Below are 12,035 nucleotides of genomic sequence, written 5' to 3'. Positions count from 1 at the left end.
TTCAAACCTTTAACTTTGTATTATCTGCAAATATGGCTATTACTTTTGTCTTGAAGAATATTGATGAATGTGATTATTTTAACACTGATCTCTTTTGTGTCATCATTCTATATATTTTACTCTGACTTTGCTTTGCTTTATGGTATGTATGTTGAGTTTATTAGACAAACCAATTTGAGTTTGTTTTGTAAGTAAAATTTCACAGAACACTATTATATTTTATTTCCAGTATTTCCAGTGTAGATTAATATAAGCAATACCAGCTACTTAGATGCAATACCAGCTACTTAGATGCTACTTAGATCAATACTACTCTCTTCTAGTGAATTTAAACAGAGGTGAGCCTCTGACACACCATATTTACAGAAGGGCAAAGTGAGAATAAAATGCACTTTGAAGTGAAACAGTGTTGGTTATTAGTTCCTGCTCCTTTCTAAACCACAAACTCAGATGTTATGCCGCTTCTCAACCTACGTTTTGCCTCTTTCTAAAATGAAATTAAATCATATTCTCATGGTGATTTTAATTATTAGAGAAAAAGTTTGAAAATTCACTACTAACTGTGCCTAATCACAAAATCAGTGTTCAGCAAATTAGCTTCCTTTTCCTTTTTTTCCTCTTCCTTCCTATCTCTGTGCCAAATACAGGGTATTTAAGAGCAAGCTAATGAACATTTAAAATCATTTTGTGAATCAAGGGAAGTGTCACCTTTGGGGATAGGATATTGACCTTAAAAAAAAGTTGCCTAAAAGCGCTACCATGTTAGACAACATATTGTAGGGCAAAATTCTGGTACAAGCACATACGTACATATATTTTATATATAGTTATACAGTGTGTATATAGAAGAGAGAAAGCTTACTTCTGGGAGGGCTGTATTTGGGTGAAAAAATATGAAATTGCTACTTTTATATAAGTGATAACATCTTAATAGGTTCATATGTTCACACTAATAGACAGTATGTCCTGCTTAGAATATTCTTAACATACAAAGACTTAGATATTGAGGAAGTAGTCTTCTATTAGAAAGTTTTCTGGCATGAACAGTTCATCTTGCTCCAGCTAACTCTGGCTTGAGCCTTGTTGTGGTTTTGTTTTTTTGTTTTTGTTTTTGTTTTTGTTTTCTTTTTTGTTCCTCTGAGTGAGCACATAAAACCCAAAACCTTGGAACTTCTTTAAGGTGAGGTCCTGTCTTGTTACTTTATATACACTCTTACAGGCATAGCATTTACAAAATTATCATAGCTATTTTATAAATTAATTTTAAGCAACTGTATTAACTATATTAGATATTGCTATCCCTAATTTACACACTGGAAAGAAATTAAGCAATTATCCCATGAAAATAAGCACATAAACATACTTATAGTGACAGACTAGAATTTGAACCCACATCTTTCTGATTTCATGTTTTTGGCACCTCCTTTCTGTGTCTCTTCCTCCAAAGAACTAAATCTCTGTTAAATCAGAATCTCCTTTTGTCACAGTATTTTGCCCCTTAAAATTAGTTTGAAATATTGGAATCTCCTCTTAGCTGGCAGATTTAAATTTCTATTACATTTAAAACATGGGCTATGTAACCATCTACTTTTTTCTATTATATTTAAAACAGTTTAAAAAAATAGGCTCTCAGTTGGCTAATAGCAAATGAAATAACATTTTTAGTTTATAAATATAGCAGATGTTTCCCCTCTTACTCACTTTAAGATTGATTTACTTTCCCTCATATAAAGATCCAGGATGCACTTTTATCAAAGGGAAATCCTCAAGATAGCTGAAAAGAATAGTATGTACTAATATACAGTTTTTAGTTCTTCCACAAAAAAGCACGGGCTGCGAGGAGGGCCGCGAGAGCGATTGTTTCAGCAGGCAGAGTGTTGGCCTCTGAGCTTTCACCACTGTGGACTATTGGATGGAGGCGATCGAATGGACGGTTTGTCCTTTCTCTTGAAACACATGCTTTCTACTGCCTATAAATATTGAGGAAGAAGATCTCAGTAATAAACCTAAATAGGTTAAATATTAGAATTATGTTATAATTAATGCTGACCTTTTGATTATAAATACAGCTTATCAAATGTAGATTAAAAACTTAGCTCTTCTATTGTTCTTTCATGTATGAAAAGTACTGCATTTGAGTTTTCCTGCTATACAGTTTCCAAAGTTGTTAATATTTTGTCCTGACCATTTCTGTCAGGACATTTCCATTGATTATACTGAGGTTTTACTCAGCCCAATCCTCCTATTTTCTTGACTTTGCTTATAGTGTTCCTTGTAGATAGTGTGGCTTTCTCCCTTTTTCTCTGCCTCTCCAAATGCTACTCCCTTAAGGGTTCTTTTTTAATTGTAATTCTGGATAATCTTCTCTAGTTTTTTAACCAACACCCATTTCTTCCTTTTCAAAATTCCCAGACTATGTAGACTATAGAACAATTTAAATTCGACACTTAATTAGAAATCTTGTAATGTTTAATTCTTAAATGTGTATTAATCCCATTTAAGGGCTATGTAACCATCTTCTTAAAAGTTAACCAGAAGTTATTTTTTGAGACTTCTTTTTTGTTAAATAATAAAAAGGAAGAAATTTCCAACGCAGTTCTACTCTTCCACATGAATGTTTTTATAGTCACATTACTCCCAACATATTGCAGTTTTTGGAGCTGCTGTCCACTTGTGAATTGACAAATGAGACCTTTCCAGATCCGGAAAGAAAGAAAAACAGAATTGGGCATCTTAAAAAAATAAATGAATAACATAAACTAAGAGCTACTTTTACTAATTTAACAAGTATTTATGAGCTTATGTTGGGCCTGTACACTAGGCCCCCATGGGAACATGTCATGATGGCTGCCGAAGGGACAGTCCTTGGCTCATGCACATCAAGACAAATGGAAGCAGCATCTTCTTACTGCTGCTTGAGGTGTGTTTAGCAGCCTGTGCTGTCAGTTCAAGCCTTAGGTGAATGACTGTGACCAGAGAAGTTCTTGATAAAATACAGACCACTTATTTTTTTAATATTGCTCAAATAAAATTTTACTACATAACTGAATTTTCTCCCTACAAATTCTGTTTTGTTCTTGTTAATTAATAGTGCCTACTTAATTAATTACATGAAGATGTACTAATAAGCATTTAAAAGTTAATACAGTACACTGGTCAATAAAAATACTCCTTTTCTATAGAGAAAGAGATTTGTTTGAAAATTTTAATTTAGCCAGAAACACAAATTACTTAGCAAGGGATGGCTTGATATCTAGAATGATTTATGAGCAGGTTGTAGACTTACCTTTTTTTTTTAACATTATACAAGAAATATTTCATCACCTACTTATGGTTTAGACACAGCTCCTTCAATGCACTAGGCTTGACTAGGTAGTCTCTGAGGATGCCTCTCAAATCTTGCATTCCATTTTTTTTTAATGTAATTATGTCTTTTTAAAAGTAAGTTTTGAGGGGACAGTTAATGTTGGATGGTGATCCTTTAATATATTTGGTTAGCACTTACCAAAATCAAGCAAAAGATAGTCATTGAATTGGTCATTTTAAAACTTGTGTGTCACCTGACTTTGGAGTTACACTTCTTTAACTTTTTCTATAAATGAATTTGTGTATATATACATGTATATATATATACATGTATATATACACATGTGTATGTGTAACATTAATTGAGAATTACTGCTAAAGCTTAGTAAGTGAAAAATGCATGACATAGTATAGTATGCAGACATGCCACCATCTACCTTATACATGTGTATGTAAACACTCAGAATATATTTTTCTGCATATTTTCTTTACCAGGCTCTAACATCAAATAAGTGTGTCAGATTAAAATTCATTAATATTTCAAAAAAGTAATTAGGAAATGAAAATTCCTTCATGATCCTTTAAATATTTTCCTAGTATATAATTAAGAGGTATAATTTTTATGCTCATTTGTGGTTTTCTGTTGCAGGTGTAGCAAGTAATACTATCCAGCCTACTCCGCAGACTGTTCCAGCTATTGATCCTGCGCTGTTCAGTACAGTTTCCCAGGGTAAGTCAGCTGACTGATTTTTTGAGACATACTGTATCTCTTGTTTTGGGTGTTCTTTTCTAATTATGCCTTAAAAGTATTGTATAGTGGAATGTTTACACATTTCTTTAAATGTCTGTTTTCACTAGATTCTCCAGTGAACCAAGATTGTTTCATATTATCAAAAATATCTAAATCTGAAAGCATTTCCTCTCCCCCCCCTTTTTTTTACAGTTCTTTTTTGTGGTATATTGCTGGATATAGTGGCACAAACATATAGCTAAAGCTATCAGGAAGCTGATACTATATTACTTTAGTCCAAAATTACCATGTCTTATGATTATGATCTTCCTTATCTATACTAAATGATTAGATTAGCCAGAAAGAGGAACTGACCATAGTTGAAAACAAAAACAAAAAGAAACCTTTTATAAACTGGCAAATTACCCAAGAACATAGTTGAAAATATTTATCTTATCAGTAGACAGGCCAAATAACCTGCCCAATGGGGTGTTCCTCTGTTAAACTTGGTTTCCAGACTCCCCTCTGGAGTCCCACCTAATTTTAAAAGATCCACCTAAAATCTGATGTGAAAATATCTGAAATAGATAGGTCAGTGAAACAGAGTAGGGACTCTGGAAAGTAGACCATATGTTACAGGAATTAAATTAATGATGAATGTGGTGTTTGGATCAGTGTGGCAAGAATATATATTCAGAAGTGATGATAGAACAGTTGGTTATCCAGAGGGCACCTGGGTGGCTCCGTCAGTTAAGTGTCTGACTTCAGCTGGAGTCATGATCTTAGGGTTCTAGGATCAAGCCCTGCATTGGGCTCCCTGCTCAGTGTGGAGTCTGCGTCTTTCTCTGCCTCTCTCCCCATTCATTCTTTCTCTCTTTCTCTCTCAAATAGGATCTTTAAAAAAAATAAAGAAAAATTGGTTATGAGGAAAAAAATATATATTAGATACTATCTCTCAGTACTTGTATCTGATTTAGTTGTTAACAAGTTTGACAAATGAAAAATGATAAATTCATACCACAGAATACTCCTTCTTCCCCATTACGTTGTTAGAATGCAACTAATAGACCAGGAGAAATTGAGATTTAAAAATAAAGAAGTAATGTCCAGAGCATATATAAAGAACTGCTACAAATGAATAACTGAAACTCAATTTGGTAGGAAAAAATAGGCAGGGAATATGATCGGTAATGCAGGTATGCAGTGAACACATGAAAGCTTTCCCAACCATATTATTAATAAGGGAAGTTGAGAATTAGAGTGATTTAGGTTTATGTCAATAGATAAAAAAATATTTTAAAGGATCAATAATCTATAGTGTCATTGAAGACCTAAGGAATGACTCTCGCATGCTGTTGGTGGGAAATGTACATTAGTAAAGTTTTTTCAGCAGTATTATGTCACTGTCAGAATTGCAAATGTAATTTTTTTGAACCTGCTATATTCCACCATCTTAAGAAAATACTCAGACATGGTCACAAAATTTACAAGGATCTTTTATTTCAACATCATCGTAATAGTGGAAAATAATCTTTTAAGTGCTTATTGGAATATTACGGTTCATTCATCATATGGAATGCTGAGTAGATATTAAAATATACACACACACACACACACATAATATAGTACCTGACATGAAAAGATCTCCTAAGCATATTAAGTTAAAAACAAAAACAAAACAGGTTGCAGAACATTATGTATAGTATGACCCTATTTAAGAAAAAAATACTAAAATTATCTTCCTGCATGGATGTATGAGTTTAAGTACATTGAAAAATTCTAAATAATACTCAGATCAGAACTAATAGTTATAACCATCACTGTCTCTTTACCACCACCTCTAATAAATACTCCCTGAATCTTTTTCCTGTTACATTTTTCTCTTTAATGCTTAGTACTTATCACCATTAATACCCATAGTATATGTGTGTTAGTATTAATATGTTAAACATTTCTGTAGTGAATTTGTGGCTTACTGTGGAAAAGAAAATGAAATTACTTGAAGAACATTTCCTTTTTTAACTTACATCTCTCTATATAGTATTACAGTATGAATAACCACTTACCTCATGAATTTTTTTGAAAATTAAATGGAATATCTGAAAAGTATTTAGCACAGTGCCTGACCTAATCAAATTCTACCTCTAATCATTCTAGTGTTGCCATTTCTAAGGAACATATCTTGGTAATGCCTGGATATAAGGGTTCTGTACTGAGTTTTATCTTTACCTCTAAGATTTACTGCATATCAGGTGATTCCCCAATGATTCTGCCCATGCTTTGCATTCAAGTCAGAGGACAGTAGAGTACACTAGGATCAGATATCCAAGGTTCCTGACATGAATTTTTAAAATTACCTAGGTAAGTAGGAATCTCAAAAGACCCATTTTGGAATTTTTAAAATTAAGTATTCTGTGATCTATCATGACATTAGGTAAATCAGTCTTAGAAATGGATGCTTATGCCTACTGAATGTGCAGGGATTTCTCTTAAAACCAAAAAGGTTATCTTTGATCCAGTGCTGACCTAGGCTCTTTCTGCTGTGAATGGGAACTTGACTAACAGCTCTAGCTGTCTTCTGCCTTCTTGTACTGCCCTGTGGAGGAGAAAAGCAGCCCTGTGATGAGGAGTCTTCTCTGAAGCCATCTGCAACTGTACTGAGCTTAGAGTTCAAAAAAGAGATTCTTTTAGACAACCTCTTTAATCCTTCAGACATCTGTTAGGTCCACTGTGTGCTCTCTGGTCTGTCTGATATGGCCTTTAGTAAGTTTTAATAATATAAAAAAACAGCTTTTATTTGGGTACAGTATTTACTATTTTGTATATACTGAAATTGAACAGTTGTTCTCTTCTCCTTTTATGTATTTTCCATTTATCTAGTTTTCAAAGATTTTATTTATTTATTTGACAGACAGAGATCACAAATAGGCAGAGAGACAGACAAGAGAGAGGGAAGCAGGCTCCTTGCCGAGCAGAGAACCCAATGCGGGGCTCTATCCCAGGCTCCTGGGATCATGACCTGAGCCGAAGGCAGAGGCTTTAACCCACTGAGCCACCCAGGCGCCCCTATCTAGTTTTCAAATGCTAAGTTAAAAGAATCATAATTAAGTGGATTTTCTTTTTATTTAATTTAAAATTTTAATCACATGTCTTACTATTAATGACTCTTAGATGATACAGAATAGCAAACACAACTATTTGACATGGCTTTTTAAGTTCTTTATATTTTTAATTAATAAGTCTAGCATCTCTATTTAAATCTATAACTTATATTTTGTATCTGAGTCTATAAGTTGGTTATTATCTAGTTATATTTTATATGATAGTTATGTAATTTATTTTTTTTTTAAAGATTTTATTTATTTATTTGACAGACAGAGATCACAAGTAGGCAGAGAGGCAGGTAGAAAGAGAGAGAGGAGGAAGCAGGCTATCCGCGGAGCGGACAGCCCGATGCAGGGCTCGATCCCAGGACCCTGGGATCATGACCTGAGCCGAAAGCAGAGGCTTTAACCCACTGAGCCACCCAGGCGCCCCAGTTATGTAATTTCATACATGTTATAAGCTATATGTATTACATATCTGTAATGATATTTTTCTGTTAAAATATTTTCATTCACTTTTTCTGAATATTGAAATTGTTATTTCATGAAAAGTACAGTATTTGTGTTTTAAAATAGTTTTATCATTGGTGGATAAGTTTGGTTTATAAAAACTAAGATAGTAATGGAGTTCTTTCCACTACATACATCTCATTAATAAATGAGTGGTATGTCAGCAAAACATTGCTAAGGCTAATGCTATAAAAATAAGAGTTCTAACCATGGGGCTTTCTTCTAGCAGGCCCAATAAATTCTGTATGTATATCTTTAAAGATTGCCCTGAGATAAGAAGACAGGCTGTTAAAGCACAAAATGAGTAGTGGGGTAAACTCAATTATCAATGGTGTCTCCCTCACCTAGATAGGGTGTATAGCTTTACATGACTGGAACCTTGCTTAATGTATTTGGAAAAACCGTTGAAGAATCTAGTAGGTATTTTCAATAAAAAAATAAATAAATAAACCTAAAGTGTCCTGACTAAATTTTCAACAGAACAACAGCAGGATAATTGTTTCTTAGATTTAATGGGTAACAAATGCCAAGACACTAAAATACTAAAAGATTTGTGGTGATTGCATTGCAGTGGTGATGCATTGTGGTGATTGCAATGATTGTATTTTATTAGTTTATTGATTTGTATTTCTTGCTTTTTAAGCAAACTGAAATGCAGGAAAATTGAAACAAGGTCTGTCAAAGTTGGAATATATAATCTCTTAGTTCACAACAGTAAAAACCAACCATTATGATCTTTAATAATACTCAACAACTTTTTGAAGACTTTTTATATAACACACTGGGCTAATTACTGTAATGTAGATCTATGTGTATCATCTTAAAATCTGAAATTTCATTTATGTTTAATTCTGTATGAACTCTGTTGTAAAATATAGGAAATATAAATAAATAAATAAATAAATAAATAAATAAATAAATAAATAAAATATAGGGAATAATGTACAAACAGCAGTTTTATTTTCATTCATTAAAGTTACTCAGTACTTATAGGTACCTGGCATTGGCCTAGAAACTTTAGGATGCATTGTTTCAGAACTCTTGAAATTTTTAGAAAATAATGATTTGGATCAGAATTTAGAGTCTAGATATCTGGAGACACTACCTACTTTGAAATCCTTTCCTAGGTAATAGCAAAATTAAAAGCAACTAAACAAAGATAGTCTGTTTAGAAGTACATGCTTAAAACTGAATTAAAATATATTATAAATATATTTTTTAAATATTTTAAAATAATCTTTTAAAAAATAGTATTTTAAAAATAAATATAAATAATATATAAAATATATTATCTGAGCCTCTGTCTTCAGCTCAGGTCATGATCTCAGGGTCATGAGATCCAACCCCACATCGGATGCTCTGCTCAGCAGGGAGCCTCCTTCCTCCTGTCTCTCTGCCTGCCTCTATGCCTACTTGTGATCTGTCAAATAAATAAAGTATTTAAAAATATACATACATACATATATGTATATAAATAGAATTTGAAATATATTGTTTGTTTTTTATATTCTGTGTCCCAGCCTTCTGATCAGTTCTTAATATCCTTATAAAGAATTCTGAAGAAAATAGTATTTCAAAAGTCAGGACACAAAGTCAGTTTTTAATTTCATCTTTAGAAATATATATTCAAACTTTAGATTAAGTGAAGTTGTTTTTTTGGTTTTTTTTTTTTTTTTAAAGATTTTATTTATTTATTTGACAGACTGAGATTACAAGTAGACAGAGAAGCAGGCAGAGAGAGAGGAAGGGAAGCAGGCCCCCTGCTGAGCAGAGAGCCTGATGTGGGACTTGATCCCAGGACCTTGAGATCATGACCTGAGCCGAAGGCAGCGGCTTAACCCACTGAGCCACCCAGGCGCCCCTGTTTTTTTGGTTTTACCCAGATTATTTAGTCAGGGTCTACCCATATTAATCATATGTGTAACTGGAAAACTTGTTGAGAATAAATTTTGGGCATAATTTATAAAGGTTGTTCATGTGTTTAATTTTATATTAATGACAATTAAACTGTAGAGATTTTTATATGGGGGGCACAAAAAATATTTTCATGCTGAAAAAGCTAAATGACTTACATAATTTTTAAAAATGTTATTTCTCTTTTTTTTCACGGCAAATTATATTTATATTCTAGCTCAGATGAGGGTCAGATGGTTTAGTCTGTGTGTGAAAAGAGAGGCCTAACTATTCTAGTATAAACACCAATGCCACTGTCATTTTTTTACACAGATTATATTTTTTTTGCTATTAATTTATCAAAATAGAAAGGCTTCTAGTTTGACTTCCAGATTAAAAATCTTTTCAAAAAAGCTACTAGTATTGGCATATGTATGGTTTATGTTAATAAGGAAAAAAGTGAAAAGCATGAAAGTACTTAGTTAAATATTTACACCTAGGGTTGAAAAAAACCTTCATGTTTTTATATAACCTTAAATATTTTCTATAATTTTAAATGTAAGCATTTAGCTAACCGAACAGGATACTTTTTAGATTCCTACAAATATCTTAATGACTCTCTGTTTCTTCTAGGGGATATCCGTCTAACTCCAGAGGACTTTGCTAGAGCCCAGAAATACTGCAAATATGCTGGCAGTGCTTTGCAATATGAAGATGTCAGCACTGCTGTGCAGAATCTACAGAAGGCCCTCAAGTTGCTAACTACAGGCAGAGAATGAAGCCTTTGTACAGTAGATCCATGCATTTTTGGCTTAAAGAACTAACAGTCCATTACTCTATCTTCAGCCCATCAGGAGCACAGTTTTAAGGAAGACTTCAGTTGCATTGACTATAACAATGAAATCTGTGTCTCTGTATCAGATTCCTGTTGAAGCATTCAGCAGCAGCCTCAACCAGTTTTCATTGTCCATTTAGTGGATCCAGTAATCTTCCGGTGTATAGGGCTGATGTGAGCAAAATCTAAAAATGCCCATTGAATCCTGCTTCAGAAAACAAACACACACTTCTATGAAATGTATTGGTGTTCGCATTTTATCTTAATATCCATAAATTAAGGATTTTTTAAATCATAATTTGAACACACAGACTGTATTTCTTTGCTATAAAATTCTAAATTTAAGTTTAAATAAAAATTACCAGATTATACTAGATTAGAGATCATGTTTTTGTTTTCCTCTGGATTTATGAACATCCTGAACTGTTAGAGGAATCTGAAAGGGGTTATGTTCAGAATTAAATTTATGTTCATTTTTAATATAACTACATTAAAAGTTAAAATTTTTATGGAAAAAATTAGAAGGTAAAGAGGTGGAATCACTTTTAGACTTAAGAATAATGTTGGCTTCCCAGCTGTTTTCCTTTCTCCATTGAAACAAAAATGAATTGGTATTTATTCATAGGCAGTTTGACCGCATGTACTAGGGAATGAAAAGAAGATATTTGTAGTAATGCCTGGAAGCTTGGTGCTTAAAGTTAAGGTTCTCCTCTGCTGCTGTGGAATGGATTCCATACAGTGTATAGCTAGGAGCGATGCAGAAGGTTATAAGAATTTAGACTCTCAGTTGTTAATTTTATAAGTTTTGTGGGGAAATATGAACTAACTGTGTGTCACCTGCATTTGTGCTGTGTAAAAAATAAATACGAGGATTCTTTTAAGTTGTTCAGCTTATTACAGAGCCAATTGTGTTTTAATTTGCATGCTAGAGTTTGTCATTTTTTTAAGTCATTATGTTAGTACAGGAATATGGATATTTCTATAGTAAAAAAAAAAAGTTTTTAAAAGGTGCCAAATTTACCTGAAATTTATCTCATCCATTTCGTTTATCCCATTAAAATTGGAGTAATTTAACATAGGGGTCCACAAACTCTGTATAGTCAGTGGGCAGACTCCTGTTGTGTAAATAAAGGTCTACTGAAACAAAACCATACCCATTATTTATGTTTAATCTGTGTTTGCTTGCCCTAACTGCAGAATTAGATGGACTGCAAGTCTAAAATACTTAGTATCTGGCCTTTTAAGAAAATGTTCGCTGACCTCTGTTCTATCAGTCTCTTTGAAAGAAAATGAATCATTAACTCATAATCATTTGTCTTTCAATTTTCTTTGCCTAGATGTAATGCTACTGCATAGGGTTTGATAGAATGAACATTCAGACAGAATAAACTATTCCAAGATAGTGCAAATTCAAGCCCCACAAACCATGTGGGGCTGAAAAATGTGTTCATATCTTTCTGAAAAATGTCTTCCATATCTTTCACAACTAAATTCCTGTAACATCTGTAGAGTTCAACATTCGCATCTAGTAGAACGCTAGTGCTCTGATGCATTCCTCTACACTTCTGTTGTAGTGGGAGAGAGTCTAGGATGGTCTTTAGTGTTACAAGAGGTAAATAAATACAGCAAATTTTAATTCAGATCTTCACAGGCCTGG

The 12,035-nt window shown here is 33.1% G+C and overlaps 1 protein-coding gene across 1 annotated transcript in view; it reads left to right on the top strand.

Annotated features, from left to right (window-relative positions):
- The window catches only part of VTA1 (vesicle trafficking 1), a 64,878-nt gene extending 53,352 nt beyond the window's left edge, over window positions 1-11,526 (top strand). The window contains exons 7-8 of the mRNA XM_082730858.1: window positions 3,956-4,036; window positions 10,177-11,526. Of these exons, the coding sequence (XP_082586984.1) occupies window positions 3,956-4,036; window positions 10,177-10,322 (227 nt within the window). The 3' untranslated portion in view covers window positions 10,323-11,526. The remainder of the gene's footprint in view (window positions 1-3,955; window positions 4,037-10,176) is intronic.
- The last annotated feature ends 509 nt before the right edge of the window (window positions 11,527-12,035 follow it).

Source organism: Mustela nivalis (assembly GCF_964662115.1).
Source record: "Mustela nivalis genome assembly, chromosome: 5".
Lineage (NCBI taxonomy): Eukaryota > Metazoa > Chordata > Mammalia > Carnivora > Mustelidae > Mustela > Mustela nivalis.
The sequence above is the reverse complement of the archived record's forward strand: the minus strand, read 5'-3'. Positions and strand labels throughout refer to the sequence as shown.